General features: G+C 44.1%; 1 protein-coding gene across 1 annotated transcript in view; it reads left to right on the forward strand.

Annotated features, from left to right (window-relative positions):
• Positions 1 to 20,266, forward strand: part of IQCK (IQ motif containing K) — a 142,281-nt gene that overhangs the window by 14,002 nt on the left and 108,013 nt on the right. The window contains exons 3-4 of the mRNA XM_032242843.1: positions 381 to 510; positions 2,012 to 2,109. Coding sequence (XP_032098734.1) covers positions 381 to 510; positions 2,012 to 2,109 — 228 coding nt within the window. The remainder of the gene's footprint in view (positions 1 to 380; positions 511 to 2,011; positions 2,110 to 20,266) is intronic.

Below are 20,266 nucleotides of genomic sequence, written 5' to 3' on the forward strand. Positions count from 1 at the left end.
TTTTAGTAGAGACAGTTTCACCATGTTGGCCAGGCTGGTATTGAACTCCTGACCTCAGTTGATTCACCTGCCTCAACCTCCCACAGTGCTGGGATTACAGGCACGAGCTTCTTGCTTTTTGAATGAGGCTTCGTCCCTGGTGTTTTGGACATGTTTACAAATCTCTCATCCACAGATGTTCCTCCTTTTCTCTGTCAGGGGTTTGTGCCTTGTCATTTACAGGTGTCTCAGGAGGGAAGGGAGACAACGGTTTGTGCTCAGTGTACCCCCCTGAACCTAAAGGCTGGTGTAGAATTTTGCTCCTTTATAAGATTATACAAGAAAATACAATTATTTAAACTGTTCGAGTGAATTGCCTCCCCTCTCCTGCCTGCCTCCAGGTCGCGCCAGTAGAGGAAATGCTTTTTCATGGCTTCAGCGCAGAGCACTATTTTCCGGTTTCCCATTTCACCATGATCTCACATACACCCTGTCCTCAAGACAAATCGGAAACAGTCAACCCAAAAACATGTGAGTAAGGGAGAGGCCATCTTTTATAATTTGGGGCTTTTAACATTGCAGAACCAAAGGGTGGGTATGGAAGTGGACAGACAGACCTCAGGATGCCACATACATAGGAAAGAATGTGTTCTTGTTTTATTTTTAAATGTCCTTTATTTCACTGATGTATCTTTAAAGTTAAAAAAGTAATAAAGAAAATAAGTAACAAAAAGCATACTTTGATTTTATGCTAAATAAAAAGTAGGAAAAGAGAACAGTAAACAAATGTAGCTGGCTGTGATGGCTTATGCCTATAATATCAGCACTTTGAGAGACCAAGGCAGGAGGATTACTTGAGCCCTGGGAGACCTCATCTCTACATCTATATAAAAAATGAAAATAAAAAATTATAGCCAGACATGGTGGCTCACGCCTGTAATCCCAGCACTTTGGGAGGCCAAGGCGGGAGATCATTTGAGGTCAGGAATTCAAGACCAACCTGGCCAACATGGTAAAACCCTGTCTCTACTAAAAATACAAAATTTAGCCTGGGGTGGTGGCAGGAGAATCGCTTGAATCTGGGAGGTGGAGGTTGCCGTGAGCTGAGATTGTGCCACTGCAATCCAGCCTGGGCGACAGAGCAAGACCCCATCTCAAAAGAAAAAAAAAAATTAGCCAGGCGTGGTGATGCACGCCTGTAACTGCAGCTACTCAGGAGGCTGAAGCAGGAGAATCGCTTGAACCCAGGAGGAGGCAGAGGTTGCAGTGAGCTGAGATCGCGCCACTGCATTCCAGCCTGGGCAACAGAGCAAGACTCTGTCTAAAAAAAAAATTGGCTGGGCGTGGTGACATGTACTTGTAGTCCCAGCTACTCGGGAGGCTAAGCTGGGAGGATTGCTGGAACTCAAGAGGTCTAGGCTGCAGTGAGCTATGATCATGCCACTGCACTCCAGCCTTTTTACAAAAAAAAAAAAAAATGTAAAAAGCAGAAGAAAACATCATGCTTCTCTGCTTTGTGTGTAGAAGCCAGAGGTGTAGACTGCAGATCTGAGTCATAGTTCCTTGGGCCCTCCCCGGTGCCAGACCATCTCCTGCTGGTTTGTTCTGTGCCTCCTGCATGCTTTAGGCCTTGGCTGACCACTGCCTTTATTACTCTGACCATAGTGCCTTATCCATTACACTCTCACTCCCAGTTCCTCTCTGGTTCCGATTCCCACCACACTTCCCTTGTTTCTGTCTCTCTGGCCACACTGGCCCCCTTGCTATTCCTGCTTTGGGGTCATAACAAGCTGATGGACCTGGCCTTATGTAGGATACTTCCTACATCTTCACCAGACTACAGAGGCTCAGAGGGACATTTTAAGTTATTTTAGTAATACAGCCCAGCTCTGCAGTCTGGAGCAAAATATAACATCTAAGATCCTGTGACTGAATGGACAGGACCTTTTTCTGGTTCAAAAGTAAACATTTCTCCCAGATTAACTTGGGCCACTGGGGATTTGCAGCAGGAGTTTTCGTTTGTTTCTTTTAGGTTGTCCCAAAGAATATTTGGAAACTTTCATCTTTCCTGTTCTGCTTCCTGGAATGGCTAGCCTGCTTCATCAAGCGAAGCAAGAAAAATGTTTCGAGGTCAGTTGCTTGGCAGGATTTATTTTGGGATTCTCAATAATTTATTATTATCAGATGATTGCTCATTATCTTGGTACCATCAAGTTGTTCTCCAGATGACCCCTTCGGGAGGGAAAGCCTGTGTTTGGGGTCACTTAGCCAGTTCCAGCCACACCATCTAGTTGTGCACATACGTGCACTGCCATCTGTCTGGCCACTTGGACTCCGGAGAGGTTTTCCGCCTTGCTTGGCCTCCTGCCTGCCCTTCTCCTGTGCAATTTGGCATCCACCAGGTTTCTTGGGTCTTCGACTTCTGTTTATTATGTGCACTGATTAGAGCTCTCCTTGGCCGGGCACAATGGCTCACACCTATAATCCCAGCACTTTGGGAAGCTGAGGAGGGAAGATCGCTTGTTGACAGGATCAAGACCACTGGGCAACACAGTGAGACCCCCATCTCTAAAAAAATTTTTTTTTAGAGAATGGAGTCTCGCCCTGTCGCCCAGCCTGGAGTATAGTGGCATGATCTCGGCTCACTGCAATCTCCCCTTCCTGGGTTCAAGTGATTCTGCTGCCTCAGCTTCTGGAGTAGCTGGGACTACAGGCACATGCCACCACACCCAACTAATTTTTGTATTTTTAGTAGAGACAGGGTTTCCATGTTAACCAGGCTGGTCTCAAACTCCTGACCTTGTGATCCACCTGCCTCAGCCTCCCAAAGTGCTGGGATTATAGGCATGAGCCACTTCGCCCCCAGCCTCTAAGAATTTTTTTTTTTTAATTAGCTAGGTGTGGTGGCACATACCTGTAGTCCCAGCTATTTAAGAGGCTGAGGCAGGAAGATCCTTGAGGCCAGAGGTTTGAGGTTGCAGTGATCCACGATCACGTCACTGCAAGGAACGTACTCCACTGCACTCCAGCGTGGGCAACAGCAAGACCCCCAACTCAAAATAAACATCCCACAAAACTCTCCTTACTTCTCCTTTGCTCTGGACTGACTGTTCGCCCTGGCCTCTCTCCGTTCCATGCCAACTGTCATGAATGTAAATTGCTTGCAGAGAGACTTGTAACACAGTAAGTGCTCAGTAAATAACAGTTAACATTGCACTGCAGAGAATCATCTCTACAAACCGAGTTCCGATCCTGGCCTACCCCCATGTGGATACCCTTAGAGGGTCCCTCTTTTCCATGGTTCACATGATACTTTGGGTGTATGTGTTTCCTGCACAGTTTTGAATTCTAGAATTTTGGATGATCCAGATGAATAGAGTAAAATTACAACATTTGATATTGACCAAGCACTCGCTCTTTGCCGAGCACTTTGCCGAGTGCTTTATCTTCCATTATTGCAGTTGCTCTCCCCAGCCATGTGAGCTTCCTTCTATCATTATCATCTGCACTCTGCAGAGAGGAAATGAAGGGACACAGAGGCCTGAAATGTGATCAGGGGTGAGTGGCAGAGTTAGGATTCAAATCTAGATTAAATGATTCAAAATGATACTACAGGCTGGGTACAGTGGCTCAAGCCCGTAATCCCAGCACTTTGGGAGTCCAAGGCAGAAGGATTGTCTGAGCCTAGGAGTTCAAGACCAGCCTGGGTTACAAAGTGAGACCCAGGATCTACAGAAAAAAAAAAAAAATTAGCCAGGCCTAGTGGTGCATACCAGCTGGTGTAGTCCCAGCTGCTCAGGAGGTAGAAGGATCAACTGAGTCCTGGAGGTTGAGGCTGCAGTGTGCCATGATCATGCCGCCCACCCCAGCCTGGAAGCAGAGCAAGAAAAAAAAAAGATACTAAAAAAAATTGGCAGTAATTACGGTGTAAGCCTCAGTGAGTCTGACACATCCTGGGATCTATAAAATTACTCATAGTTAATGATACCACCCAAGTAGTTGCCCTTCAGCACGGGGTCCCCATCCGAGAACAGCTGCATACCGCTGTGCTGGTACTTCTATATACCGAGGAGTTAAAGTTCCCACATGTTCTAGCAAATACTCAGTTTTTCCCCATCAGTGCCTTGACGGTATCCTGCCCCCTTTGCCTCTTAATCACGCCATATTATACTTCCCCCTAATTGCCTGCCACTTAATCCACTTAGCATAACATTCCTTTGACAGGCCTCACCATGACAGTTGTGTCTTTACTTGAGACAGAAATGGATGATGAGACATTGATAAGAATTTGGGTAGCATACCTAGGAAGGAGGAATTTGGGATCTCCCTCTGGGCCGTGGTTCACCACTGGCCAACAGCAGATCCATGTGATGAAGTCACTAGCTCTCAGCCTAGCTTTCAGGGCTCTGCCTAGTTCATTTGTTCCTTGGTTCTTTCCTTCCTTCCTTTCTCCCTCCCTCCCTCTTCCCCAGTGCCCACCTTCCCGATGGTACCCTCCACCCAAGCAGAACCACTCGGAGTTCCCTGAACTAGCCCCCACCTCACAGCCTCCTTGCATCTGCTCCTGCTTTTTTCGGAAAAAAAAATCCCTGAGCTCCTCTTCTCTGCATATTTAAGTTCTACTTGCTTTTCTAAACTCAGCTCCGTAACTTTTCTCTCAAGCTTCCAGTTCCCTGCTGGGCTCAAACTAGAAGTAATTGATCCCAGCTCTCAGATTTCAGAGTATTTCATCTGTTCCTCATTTTATGGCAAATTAAGACATCCTTAATTAAGACATTCTTAGCCCACATATACTTAATTTATGCATGTCTGTCTCCCCCCGTAGTTTAAGTTCCTTGAGGACAGCTTCTCTGATTTATTTTTATATCTCTAGTCAGTGCTACCCAATGCCTAGCACATGGTGAACACAGAGTTGGACCTTGATAAATGGTAAATAAGTGAGTGCTTGATTACACATCAGGGTGTGTCACTGTTACTACGTCCTTGACCAAAACCCAGCTTCCTTCTATCTGGGAAGGCTGTTCTATTGGACTCATCCCTGGAGAAATTCCCTGGAGGGATGAGGGAAGAAGATGTGCATCTACTTCATGAGTTTGGTTGATGGGGGAGAGCAGTGGGGGCCAAATAGCACAGCCTGACCACCCCCCCGACTTCATATTAATTATGCAAGTAATTAGCAAATTGGGTCTTGATCTATAGCATAGCAGCTAAGAGCAACACTTGAGTCAAAGTTACCTGATTTTGAACCTCCATCCTGACTAGCTGCACAGCCTAGGACAAGTCATTTCATCTTTCTGAGCCATTATCAGTTCCTTACATGTTAAATGAGGACGATCATAGCACCTGCTCATGGGATTATTATGCTGATGAAATGAGGTAGCTCACGTAAAGTGCTTAGGCCAGTCCCTGGAACCCAGGAAGAACGCCATACATGTTAACTTATTTATCTTAGTGATACAGTGGTACAGGTACTTCCCAGATACCGTGGGCTGCACCTGCTGCCTGCGTGGCTTCACTCTTGTTCCTCAGCCATCTGGGGTCCTGATTCAGGACCTGGTCCCAGTTCCCAGAAAAACCACCCAATTCCACAGTGATCTCACAAGGAAGATCACTGTGGGTGATCTTTTATGGGTCCTCTCACGGGAAGGAGGCAAGGGGATTTTGTTGGCACTTAGCAAGAAACACTTCATTAATCCTCTCTGGAAGCATTTCTGACCCTCCAGGAACCCCCTCCCCATGCTCGCTCTTCAGACCCCTTCTGGATCCTGAACAACCGAGCTGTGGCTCTCAGCCTGCATGGCCCGCTCAGCAAGGCCAAAGTCTGGCATACAGTGTTCCTTCCTCTCTTAAATGCAATTCAGCCGTCTCGTAGCCCTTGCGGGTAGAACTGCAGGTGGGGCTTCACATCTCTCAGCCCAACAAAGATACAGTTGTAAGGTTTTCCTCGTATTACTTTGTCAGAAATCCTAGTTTTGACACAGAGGCCTGGTAAATTCAAATCTGGGGACTTCAGTCCCCCCTCTTTCTCCTGATGTGCTACTATAGATGTGGTTGCCATATTTGAACCTTGGAAGACCATAATGATCAGATCCCTTATTTTCACTAACGAGAGGGCACTATGCTGATGAAGACTGTAAATAGAAAAAGCTGGCAAAGTAAATGTCAGTGATTCGGGTACTGATGATTAAATCCAGATAACTGCTCTCCTGACACCTGTGGTTTGACTACTGCTATGATAATCATCAAAAATTGTATCAAAAGTCAGAGAAGGCCTGGTGTGGTGGCTCATGCCTGTAATTTCAACACTTTGGGAGGCTGAGGAGGGTGGATCACTGGAGCTTAGGAGTTCGAGATCACCCCGGGTAACATGGCAAAACCCATTCTCTACAAAAATTAGCTGGGCATGGTGGCAAAAAGAGGAGCTCTCTTACTGATCAGTTGCTCGCTGTGGGTCAGCACTGGTCAAATGCTTCCTATGCCCATCACCTTGTTTCACTCTTACAATAACCTTCTGAGCCAGATTCTCTTTTTCATCACATCCTTTTATGGACGATGGCCCTGGAACGCAGAGAAGTTGAGCATTACTCAAGGTCACCTAGTAAGCAGCAAACAGCACACATCGCCAACCAAGGCCCAGGTGATCCTGAAGCCTGGCTTTCCATCCCTCCCAGTAAATGGGAGTTGGAGGCTGTCCTCAAAATAGCTCCCAGAGATACTGATTTTTTTTCATTCATAGCTATTTTCTGAAGAACAGACTGCTCACTTGCCTTCAGTTATCAAATTTAAACTGCTTCTAATTCTTACCTGTTTTTCATTTGCTCACTTGGCTTTTCCTGACAATTTAATTCTTGTCCACCACTCATAACTGACCTTCCCCTGCTGCAATGATAATCATCAGAAATTGTATCAAATTGTGGTGTGATATAGTTGGTAGGTATCCTGTGGTTAAACAGGTGCAAGGTGTGGCTGAGTGGAAGGCGAGTGAGGGTGGGCTGAAGAGTGGTCCCAGAGCAGACCCTCAGCCTGGCCATGCCATTGTCAGATGGCTTTGTCTCTCTGCCTTCCATTCTGCCGCTAAATGAGGAAAAGTACCTCATGAGTCACATGTCAGCAATTGTATCACTTTTTTCTCTCTTGCTGTTCACCAAAGTATATTCAGTGTACTGTGCCTCTTATTGGATTGAACAAAGGATGGAATATAATGATCAAACAATGAAATGAGCACAGTGGAATAATCTTTGTTTTCATACGTGTAAAGTATATCAGCCAAGCTCACGCCTGTAGTCCCAGCACTTTGGGAGGCCGAGTTGGGCGGATCACGAGGTCAGGAGATACAAGACCATCTTGGTCAACATGGTAAAACCCCATCTCTATTAAAAATACAAAAAATAGCTGGGCCTGCTGGCACGCGCCTGTAATGCCAGCTACTCAGGAGGCTGAGGCAGGAAAATCGCTTCAACCCGGGAAGCAGAAGTTGCAGTGAGCCGAGATTGCACCACTGCACTCCGGCCTGGGAGACAGAGGGAGACTCTGTCTCAAAAAAAAGAAAAAGAATATCTACAAGCAGGTTGAGTCACCCATGTTTAGTTCTGTTCAACAAACACTGGTTAAGCACTGCTGTGTGTTGATCGTGGGGCCAGACCCCGAGGCACACAAGAGGGGACAAGACATGGTCCTGTCCTAGAGGAGCCATAATGATGAACTAAAGTTGTTTTTATTTTTCTTCCCCTTGTATCTGTTTTTTTTTTTTTTTTCACTGCTCTGCAGTAAGAATGAATAAGGAGAAATAGCTACAGTGGATCTATAGCTGGGAATTCATTTCTAGACCTTGGTGCATGTACATTCCATTGTGCAACCTTTATGTTAATTTGCTTGGCCATGATTCTTCTAATTTATATCTTTTCAGAGGGCGCAAAAATCAGCTGAAAGGGCAGTAATTAAGATTTTACATGAAGGTTGCGTATCTAATATTTGCCCATAAATAATTTTGTAACAAGGGGGCTAGCAACAGTTTCCAGCCTCTATGCAGTGATAAAATGCTTTTAAAGAACCAGAGAAATGTCTAATTATATTAGAGATTAATGAGGCATCCTTGTGCCAACTCATATTTCATCATTGACATCCTCCAGATGAGCTGCTCCTGAGACTAAATGAAAACAGTCTAAATATCAGATGCTCCGGGGTGCTTGAACAGAGCATTGAAGTTTAAATTTTATAATGAATGATCAAGGAATGTAGAAAATGTGGGTTCTTAAAACCGTTCATGTGTGACCAGGCATGGTGGTTCATGCCTGTAATTCCAGCACGTCAGGAGGCCAAGGTGGGAGGATTGCTTGAGCCCAGGAGTTTGAGACCAACCTAGGAAACATAGTGAAACCCCGTCTCTCTACTAAAAATACCCAAATTAGCCAGGCGTGGTGGCAGGCACTTGGGAGGCTGAGGCAGGAGACTTGCTTGAACCTGGGAAGCGGAGGTTGCAGTGATCTCACCACTGCAGTCCAGCTTGGATGACAGAGTGAGACTGCCTCTCAAAAACAGCAACAAACATGTTCACTTGTAAGAGTGGAGAAGCTTGAAAGGCAGACACAGTGGAATTCAAAATCCTGCTGGACCGCTTCCTAGCAGCATAGCCCTAAGTAATCCGTGAGCCTCAGTTTCCTAACAGACCTGCTCCTGCCATTGGGAAGAAGAGAGGAACTAATGAATGACGCTTCCAGACCCCAAGGAATGTTAGCTTCCTCCTCCTCTGCTTTTCACGCTTTGCCAGGAAACTCAGTATTTTGAATGCTACAAATATGCAAGGTGGGTGAATTAACTATTAACTTTCTTCATTTCCTGACTTAGGATTTTTTAATTAAATCCGATTCCCTCTATGTTCCCCCCCTGGTTATGTAGTCTTTTGTGGGTTGTTTTTGAAGGCTTAAAAATCACATTATTGCCATTTTAACATTTGTCAGACCCAAGTGGAACTCCCGTTATCCAGATCTGCACAACAGATTTGCATTTTCTTGATTCAGCTGTTCCTCACATCCTGTTATTGGGAATAGATGCTTAAACTGAATGATGACTGGCCTCCAACCAAAATTACATAACTGGAGCATTCTTATCTGTCACCCACAACTGAGCTTGCATCCAAATGGCTCTTACATAGCAGCGTGATTTGTTGTTTATTTGGGCCATTCAAATTATATCTTGAAATAGCATTTATATTGAGTTTCTCAAAAATACTTGCTGATTTTTGTTTTGCCCTTAAACTGCTGATGTCTAGTTAGTTATACTTGACTTCATTATTTTTCTGCTTTTTTTTTCCTATGACACAGCCCTCACAGTGCCTGGAACATAGTAGGAACTCAATGAGTATTTATTGGATGAATGAATGAATATGGATTCTCAAAAGTCAGGGCTGGCCAGGCGTGGTGGCTCACGCCTGTAATCCCAGCACTTTGGGAGACCGAGACAGGTGGATCACTGGAGGTCAGGAGTTTGAGACCACTTTGGCCAACATAATGAAACCCCATCTCTACTAAGAATACAAAAAAATTAGCTGGGCGTGGTGGCATGGGCCTGTAATTCCAGCCACTCGGGAGGCTGAGGCAGGAAAATCGCTTGAACCCAGGTTGCAAAGATGTTTCTCTAATCCTTAATTTTTGGTGGAGATGACACTTGAGAAAATAAACCTTAAGCACGTGATTTCCATGCATTATCTCAGCCTGAGAATTAGATCAAGACCCTGTACATTTCATGATAGGAATTTCACAAGTGAAATAGATTTATTTAGCCCTTTCCCAAATTGTCATTTTCAATCATGTAAAAAAAGTAATTGAGATTTTTTAAGAGACATCTGTGTGGCATTAGAGTGACAATCTACAAATACAGCGAGTGGCCTTCTAATCTTGCTGTGAAATTAGCTGGGTGCTAGCAGTATTTTATATTGTGTTAAACAAATATACTCTGTGAAAGATAAACAACAGAAAATGATTGCTTTATACAAAGAGCTGGTGGAAGTACCTCTGTGGCCAACAATAGATATTGTACAGACATTTCCTGTGTATATAGCGATTTATGCAGCATGTATACAAGCCAAAGGAAACAGAATGCAGATAATGGTATCTCAATTCGTTAGCTAATAAGTGAAGAATCACATGGAAGATGGGGAAAAGATGAAAGTTTGGTCCCTTTGCTCGCCTATATTTAATATTCCAACATTTTGGCTATATTAAACAATTTCAAAAGAAGCATGAGTTACCTTTTAATCAGGAAAAATATAAGTTATAGATAAGTAACATTGTCAAGTCCTTGTATTTGATCCTCATCTAGATTATTTTCTCTTTCTTTTCACTGACACACTCAGTCAATCACCTTATCTGTATCTTTTTACCATTCATTCATTCTATTTTTTTTTTTTTTGAGACGGAGTCTCGCTGTGTCGCCCCCAGACTGGAGTGCAGTGGCATGATCTCGGCTCACTGCAACCTGCGCCTCCCAGGTTCAAGCAATTCTGTTGCCTCAGCCTCCTGAGTATCTGGGACGACAGGCCCACACCACCACACTCGGCTAATTTTTTGTATTTTTTTAGTAGAGAGGAGGTTTCACCATGTTGCCCAGCCTGGTTGCAAACTCCTGAGCTCAGACAATCTGCCTACCTCGGCCTCCCAAAGTGCTGTGATTACAGGTGTGAGCCACCGTGCCCAGCCTCATTCTTTCTTTACTGTGGCACTCTGGCATCTAAATGCTCACTATGTCTGGTGCAACTCAAGTTTACTAATGACCCAGTACTGCCAAATTCTGTGACCTCTTCCAGGGACAAAAAGCAGGACAGTATGTTTGGGGCAGAGTGAGCAAAAGAGATGGGAGGTGAGTTTGACAGGGTCAGCCCCACAGCCGTAACATCACATGGGCCAGTAAAGAAAGTGGGTTTTATTTTAAAGCAGTTGGAAATAATTAGAGCCGTGACTCTCAACCCTATTGAGCCCAGTGCTCCCTTGTCATAGCATTGTATAGTGTGCTTCTCGCTATCCTGAAATGAAATGCTTAGATGATATAATATAACCTATTTATCAGTTACCTGATTACTCTGTTGTACAATAAACTACCAGAAAACTTTGTGGCTTAAAATAACAACGATTTATTATTTCTCATGACCCTGGGCTGACTGGGCCGTTCTGCTGCTCTGTCCTGGGCTCACTCATGTGACTGCGTTCAGCTGGTGACTGGGCTGGGCTGGAAGGTCCTATTCAATCTCATTCAAGTGTCTGGGGCCCTGGTGCTGCCTGCTAGCTGGGGCACTTTGGTTCTCCTCCGTGTGGCCTCTCATCCTCCAGTGGGCCATACCAGCTCCTTTGCAGTGTGGTGGTCTCTGGCAGCTTTCCAAGAGGGTAAAAGCAAAAGTGCAAAGCCAAGACCTTCTGGAACATGACTTTCACCAAGTTCCATTGGTCAAAGCAACTCAAAAGTCACAAAGAACTGATGAATACGTAAAAGATAGACTCCAGTTTTTCCTGGCTGGTGGGAGTAGCAAAGTCACATTGCAAAGAGGTGTGGACTGAGGAGGCATGATTAATTAGGATGATTATTCTAATAATCTATCACATCTTCTGTATAACAATTTCAAAGATATATAATGGTACATTATATTGTAGTGGAGTATAATATAAAGGAGAAATAGGGAGTGGGCATGGTGGCTGACTTATGTAATCCCAGCATTTTGGGAGACTGAGGCAGGCAGATCACTTGAGGCCAGGAGTTCGAGACCAGCCTGGCCAACATGGCAAAACTTCGTCTCTACTACAAATACAAAAATTAGCTGGGCATGGTGGTGCATACCTGTAATCCTAGCTACCCAAGAGGCTGAGAAACAAGAATCACTTGAACCCAGGAGGCAGCAGTTGCAGCGAGCCAAGATTGTGCCAGTGCACTCCAGCCCGGGTGACAGAGCAAGACTTTGTCTCCAAAAAAAAAAAAAAAAAAAGGCTGGCTGGCACGTGGCTCATGCCTGTAATCACAACACTTTGGGAGGTCAAGGCAGGCTGACTGCCTGAGGTCGAGAGTTCAAAACCAGCCTGGCCAGCATGCTGAAACCCCATCTCTACTAAAAATATAAAATTAGCTAGGCATGGTGGCAGGCACCTGTAATCCCAGCTACTCCAGACCGAGGCAGGAGAATCACTTGAACCCGGAAGCCGGAGGTTGCAGTGAGCCAAGATTGTACCACTGCACTCTAGGCTGGGCGACAGAGCAAGACTCCATCTCAAAAAAAAAAATAAAAAATAAAACCCAAAAAACACTGCAGGAAACAAATGCAGTGTGTTAAACAGAACCCATTTTTGAACTAATTTTACTAGCTGGTAACCTCTGATTTGGGTAACCTCTGTAAGTTTTAGGTCTGTACTTCATAGCTCTTTGCTATCCGTCCACCCTGCCATGGATCCACAAACCAACCATACCATACCCTTGGGAACACCCTTGGAAACATAACTACTGCCATTTGTAAGATGCCTTCTTTTCTTTTTCTCTAGCATTATTGACATATAACTGACAAATAAAAATTGCCTATAATTATGGCTGGGTGCAGGGGCTCATGCCTATAATCCCAATATTTTGGGGGGCTGAAGTGGGAGGATCACTTGGGGCCAGGAGATTGGGATTAGCGTCAGCAACATAACAAGACCTCAACTCTATAAAAAAATAAAATAAATTGAGGCAGGAAGATTGCTTGAGCCCAGGAATTCAAGGCTGCGGTGAACTGTGATCGTGCCACTTCGCTCCAACCCAGGTGACAAAGCAAGAGCATATAATAAAGGGTTGCACCACGATGATTTAATATACCTATACCTTGTGAAATGATGATGACGATCAAGATAATGAACACATCCATCACCTCACAGAGTGTCTTAGTTCACCTGGGCTGCTCTAACAAAATACCATCAACTAGATCGTTTATAAACAACAGAAATGTATTTTCTCACAGTTTGGGAGGTTGGAAGTCCAAGTCTCAGCTCAGCTCTAGGAAATAGCCTTGTAACCCAAATGATGGAGGCCAGAGTCCACCTCTCCACACACCCAGGGTGCCTGACTGTAAGCTTTGTGGGTGGTGTCCTGCTGGCTCTGGGGCTTTCCTCCCTCTGCTATCCCACCAGCCTGTGTTCTCTCACCCTGGATCTAGGTGCTGATCTTGCTTCACCTGGCCTTTGGGGTTGGAATTTGTTCTTGAGAACTCAATCTTTTGTCTCCAGTTCCTTTAAAGGACTCTGGGTTTTGGTTTTTTGGTTTTCATTTTTTTTTTTTTTTTTTTGGTAGAGAAAAGAATAATTATTACATGAACGATACTTGCTCATGGTAGAAAAATTAGAAACTACCAGTAAACAAAAACAAGAACCCTTCAGTCATAATCCCAGCCCTGTTAATGTGTTTAAAATCATTCTGTTTTAAAAAATTTACGGCTGGGCGCAGTGGCTCACACGTGTAATCCCAGCACTTTGGGAGGCCGAGGCGGGTGGATTACCTGAGGTCAGGAGTTCAAGACCAGCCTGACCAACATGGTGAAACCCCATCTGTAATAAAAAAATACAAAAATTAGCTGGGCGTGGTGGTGCATGCCTGTAGTCGCAGCTATACAGGAGGCTGAGGTGGGAGGATTGCTTGTACCCTAGATCTGGAGGTTGCAGTGAGCCGAAATCACAGCATTGCACTCCAGTCTGTGTGACATGATGAGACTTTGTCTCAAAAAAAAAAAAAAAAAAACCACGGACACATACCTACATATTTAGTATCTGCCCAGCTAGTTAAATAAAAAAATGTTTTTGTAGAGATGGGAGTCTCGCTTTGTTACCCAGGCTGGTCTTGAACTCCCAGCCTCAAGCAATCCTCCTGCCTTGGCCTTTCAAAGTGCTGGGATTACAGGCATGAACCATCACACCTGGCCTTTAGTACGATGTTTTTGAGGTTCCATGTTGTAGTAGGTATCAGTGCTTATTTTTGTTACCAAACGTTATTTCATTGTGTGGAGCTACCATATTGTGTTTAGGGGTTGTTTCTACTTTTTGGCTGTTATCAATTACACTGCTATGAACTTTTGCATACAGGTCTTTGTGTGGACAAATGTTTTCATTTCTCTGGGATAGATCCCTAGGAGTAGAGTAAACTGAGTTTTTATCTGACCTTATTGCAGTTGGTAGAATATCATGATATTTACATGGGTTCAGACAGCAATTGCCAATCTCACATTCTGGGATTTAGCACTTATATATGAAATACGGTTCAGTGGGGGGACATTTCGTGATGATCTACCATTACCAAACAGTTCCCATCTAAGTTAGTGCTGGAACACTAATCCTGCCCACCAATGGCGATCATTTTTTAATTGACAATCATTTGTAGAATACTTCTTATAAGCCAGGCATCGTTTCACATTGTGATCTCATTTTTTTTTTTTTTTTTTCTTTTTGAGACAGAGTCTCGCCGTGTCACCCAGCCTGGAGTGCAGTGGTGCGATTTCGGCTCACTGCAACTTCTGCCTCAGCCTCCCAAATAGCTGGGACTACAGGTGCATGCCACCATGCTGGCTAATTTTTTTTTCTTTTGTATTTTTAGTAGAGAAGGGGTTTCACCATATTGGCCGGGCTGGTCTTGAACTCCTGACCTCGTGATCCACCGCCCTTGGCCTCCCAAAGTGCTGGGATTACAGGCATGAGCCACAGAGCCCAGGCTGTGATCTCATTTAATCATCATAACAACCCTGTTAGTGGATGGTTTTATCATCTCCATTTGTGATTGAGGAAGCAGAGGCCCAGAGAAGTATCTAAGTTCATATGGTTACCAAGAGGAACAGCCAGGGTTAAGAGCCTGGCTTCAGGCTGGGCATGGTGGTTCACACCTGTAATTTCAGCACTTTGGGAGGCTGAGGCGGGTGGACCACATTGAGGCCAGGAGTTCGAGACCAGCCTGGCCAACATGGCAAAACCCTGTCTCTACTGAAAAGAATTAGCCAGGCATGGTGGCATGTGCCTATAATCCCAGCTACTTGGGAGACTGAGGCACAATTATTGCTTGAACCCAGGAGGCAGAGGTTGCATTGAGCAGAGATCCAGCTTGTGGGACAGAGTGAGACTCTTGTCTCAAAAAATAAATAAATAAATAAATAAATAAATAGAATCTGGCTTTACTTCTTTTAATTTTTGTTGGTACATCCTAGGTATATATATTTACTAGGTGCATGAGATGTTTGGATACAGGCATGCAGTGTGAAATATCATAAAGAATGGGGTTTCCATCCCCTAAGCATTTATCCTTTGTGTTACGAACAATCCAATTACACTCTTTTACTTATTTTAAAATGTATACTTAACTTTGTATTGACTGTAGTCACCCTGTTGTGCTGTCAAATAGGTCTTATTCTTTCTAACTTTTTTTGTTGTTGTTATTGCCATTAACCATCCCCAACCTGACATTCATTCCTACTGTGTCTCATGCTGATAAGGCAGTGGGTGCTGAAAATATTTCCCATTGTGACTCTTAGAATTGCTGTCTTATCTAGCTTGTAAGCCATGCAAGAAAAATCTTATTATAGCTTTATAGTCAAGTTTCTTTTCTTTTTAATTTTTAACAAAAGAGCATTGATCACTTCGTTTCCCAAACTTAGCTACGAGTTGCTTTTGTTTTTAAAAATCAAAGTGATCCTCAAAGGACAAGGCTTTGAAAAGAAAGGCAGCAGGCTGCGACCTGAGGGTGACCCCGAGGTTCTTTTACAAAATGAAGGGCAGTGGCTTTGTGGCAGGATTTTCCTTCTCTGGTCTGAAGCTTTGCCCTCTGGCTCTGAGGGGCATTGGTTTTATGCCAGATGGCTGCAGTAGCAGGCTTGACTAACTGCCAGATAGGGAGGGGGAACATGATCATTTGGCCATAAATTGCATTTCAATTATTATGTACTGCATCAGTTAACTTTTTGCTGTATAACAAACTACCTCAAAAATTAGTGGCTTAAAATTACAAGCATTGACCAGGCATCATGGCTCATGGCTGTAATCCCAGCACTTTGGGAAGCCAAGGCACAAGGATCATTGAGCCAAGTTCAAGACCAACCTGGGCAACATAGCAAGCCCCCTATCTCTCCAAAAATAAAATCATAACCATTGATGTAGCTCACTTTTCTGCAGGTTAGCAATTTGGGCTAGATTTAGCTGGGAGTTCCTTCTGGCCTTGGGTTCATTCATGTGTCTTGGGCAGCTACTTGGTAGGCTGGGTGCTGGCTGGTCTAGGATGGCCTCAGCTGGGAGAGCTGTTCCATGCAGTCTCTCATCCTCCATCAGATTAACCCTAGGTTGTTCATATGGCAGCCAGGCAGGGTTGCTAAAATTCAATTAGACACCCTCAAGGCCTCTTGAGCCTGAGGCTTGGAACTGACATAGTGTCAATTTCACACATTAGATTGGCCAAAGCAAGTCACAAGGCCAGCCCAGATCTAAAGAGTTAGGAAATAGATTTCACTTTTTTTTTTTTAAGTAAATTTATGGGGTACAAGTACAATTTCATTACATGTATAGATGGCATAGAAGCCACATCAGGGCTTTAGGGTGTCTCTCACCCAGATAACACACCTCGTACCCGGTGAGTAATTTGACATCATCACCCTCCTCCCACCCCTTCACCCTTCCGACTCTTCATTGTCAGTCATTCCTTTTTCTCCATCTGTGTATACACAGTTTTTAGTACCCACTTATAAGTAAGAACATTCGATATTTGACTTTCTGTGTCTGGCTTGTTTCACTCAAGATAATGCCCTCCAGTTCCGTCCATGTTGCTGCCAAATACATGAGTTCGTTCCCTTTTATAGATTCTACTCCCTGACAGGAAGAGCAGTAAGGTCACACTGCAGAGTGTAGATACAGGAAGGGTGGAGAATGGCGGCCGTTTTTGCAACATACCGTATACACTGCATCAGAAATAATATGGACTGGGCCACAGATGGCAGATTTGACTGTTGGCTCCAGCCTGGTGACTTCAGGAAAGATTAAATGAGCTAATGTGTGAAGGGGCTTGTTCTGGAGTTTAACAATCTGGGCTCAAATTCTTCTTTTTTTTTTTTTTTTTGAGATAGAGTCTTGCTCTCTGGCCCAGGCTGGAGTGCAGTGGCATGATCCCAGCTCACTGCAACCTCCACCTCCCTGGTTCAAAGGATTCTCCTGCCTCAGCCTCCTGAGTAGCTGGGACTACAGACATGCACCACCACTCCCAGCTAATTTTTGTGTTTTTAGTAGAGACAGCATTTCACCATGTTGGCCAGGCCAGTCTGAAACTCCTGATTTTAGGTGATCTGCCTGCCTCTGCCTCCCAAAGTGCTGGAATTACAGGCATGAGCCACCGAACCCAGCTAAATTCTTTCATTTACTAGTAAGTGAATGGGCAAGGTATTTAGCCTCTCTGTGCCCCCATTTTCTAATCGGTAAAATATGAATAATATGGAGTACATCATAATATGTCCTTGTTGTGAGGATAAATGAGTTAAATAAAACTTAAGAGTGTCTGGCACACAGAAAACACTCAGTACACATAAACTGTTGTTAATCCTATTAGTATTTCACTTGGAAAACACCCAGTCTGTAAAGGAGTGCTATTCCCCATGGCCTCTTCTGGTTGACCAGTTGTTACATAAGTGAATGGAGGTTGAAATCCTCTTAGTGCATTCTGGATGTTACAGATAGATGGCCAAGGATGGATTCTCCTTGTCATTATGAAAATCCTTGCACTTTTTAAAATGATAGGTATTAGTAAAAATCAAAACATAACTCTTAGAAATAATGGAGAGCCAAGAACAGAAAATCAAAAACTGCATGTTCTCATTCATAGGTGGGTGTTGAACAATGAGAACACATGGACACAGGGAGGGGAGCATCACATACTGGGATCTGTTGGGGGGAAATAGGGGAGGGACAGCTGGGGAGGGCTGGGAAGGCCAGGGAGGTATAACATGGGGAGAAATGGCAGATGTGGGTGATGGGGGGATGGAGGCAGCAAACCGCATTGTCACATGTATACCTATGCAACAATCCTGCATGATCTGTACATGTACCCCAGAACCTAAAGTACAATTAAAAAAAAAATAATAATGGTGAGCTTAGAATCTGAGCATGTAATATACAGACACCTCCCAGAGTTAAAGAATTGCTAGAATCACAGCCTGTAATGGAAAAAAAACAAAACAAACAGAAAAACCAACCCTGTAATTATCCCAACCTTCTCTTGAGAATTTATGTCTAAAGAAGGAAGCCATTTTTAAAAAGAATGGAAATAAGGTTTTTTTGGAAGAATGTATCTTAAAGTAAATCATTGACTTTCTTGCTTGTTTAGAGAACTGCATTTCTCCTGCGACTTTTTAGGAACAGGAAAAGCCAGGTCATATACTAGTCCCAGATCCAAAAGATGTTTCAACTGTTAACCCCTTAGAATCAATCATAAAGGGTTATCCAGGAAATAGAGAAGAGAGATGAAACAGAGCTTTCTTAAAATCACACTTCAATGTCAGAAATCAAGTACTATGGCTTTTTCCGTGATTCCACAGGAAAGATCATCTCTGAGTTATTTATAATGTTCTGAAGCTGAGACCTTCAAACTACAGCCCACAGTATCAGCTACCTGTTTTTGTAAATGAAATTTCATAGCCGGGTGCGGTGGTGCGTGCCTCCAGCTACTCGGGAGGTTGAGAGAGAATTGCTTGAACCCGGAAGGCAAAGGTTGCAGTGAGCCAAGATGGCACCACTGCACTCCAATCTGGGTGACAGAGCGAGACTACGTCTCAAAAAAAAAAAAAAAAAGAAATTTCATTGGAAAACAGCTACGCCCGTTCCTGTACCTGTCACCTGTAACAGCTTTTGTACTACAATGGCAGAGTTGAATATTTGTGACACAAGCCTATGTTTGCTATCTGACCCTTTTAAGAAAAAGTTGGCTGGGAATGGGGGCTCACGTGTGTAACCCCAGCACTTTAGGAGGCTGAGGCAGTAGCATTGCCTGAGCCCAGGAATTCAAGACCAGCTTGGGCAACAGGGTGAAACCCTGTCTCTACAAAAATTAAATTTACACAATTAGCTGGGCACTGTGGTGTGAGCCTGTAGTCCCAGCTACTCAGAAGGCTGAGGCAGGAGAATCCATTGAGTCTGGAAGGTCGAGGCTGTAGTGAGCTATGATTGCACCATTACACTCCAGACTGGGAAACAGAGTGAGATCCTGTCTCAAAAAGGAAAAAAAAAAGAAAGAAAGAAAAAGTTTGCCTGTTAATGATTTGAAGTCCTGGAACTATCCATATATATATATATATATATATATATGTATTTTTGAGATGGGGTCTTGCTCTGTCACCCAGGCTGGAGTACAGTGGTGCGATCTCAGCTCACTGCAACCTCCACCTTCCGGGTTCAAGCGATTCTCCTGCCTCAGCCTCCTGAGTAGCTGGGACTACAGGTGCCTGGCTAATTTTTTGTATTTTTAGTAGAGATGGGATTTCACTGTGTTAGCCAGGATGGTCTCAGTCTCCTGACCTTGTGATCTGCCCGCCTCGGCCTCCCAAAGTGCTGAGATTATAGGCTTGCGCCACCGCGCCCGGCCTCTATCCATATTTTTATAGTCATCGCTGTTATGTGGGAGGCAGTATAGTATAAAGGAAGCTGAATGATTAAGTAGTTATTGTTGTGTGGGAGGCACCACAGTGTAAGGGAAGCTAATGATTTAGCGTAGAATTTGGAGCCATTTTCACCTGAGTAGAGCACCTCGTTCTACCCCTTTCTTAGATATATGACTCCAGACCTTGTTATTATTGTGACCTTGTAATTTTAATCTTTTTAAGCCTAAGTCTCTTCCTCTGTAAAATGTAAATAATAATAGTAATTGCCTCAGTTAAGGGAGTTTATGGTAATTTTTTTTTTTTGAGATGGAGTCTTACTCTGTTGCCCAGGCTGGAATGCAGTGGTGTGATCCCGGCTCACTGCAACCTCCACTTCCCAGGTTCAAGTGATTCTGGTGTCTCAGCCTCCCAAGTTGGGACTACAGGCATACACTACCATGCCTGGCTAATGTTTGTATTTTTAGTAGAGACAGGGTTTCACCATGTTGGGCCAGGCTGGTCTTGAACTCCTGACTTCAAGTGATCTGTTTTCCTTGACATCTGCCTCCCGAAGTACTGGGATTACAGGCATGAACCTGGCCTGTTCATGAGAATTTTTTTTTTTTTTAGACAGAGTCTTGCTGTGTCGCTCAGGCTAGAGTGCAGTGGCACAATCTCAGCTCACTGCAACCTTTG

Source organism: Sapajus apella, unplaced genomic scaffold, assembly GCF_009761245.1.
Source record: "Sapajus apella isolate SASKATOON/1434 unplaced genomic scaffold, GSC_monkey_1.0 scaffold51, whole genome shotgun sequence".
Lineage (NCBI taxonomy): Eukaryota > Metazoa > Chordata > Mammalia > Primates > Cebidae > Sapajus > Sapajus apella.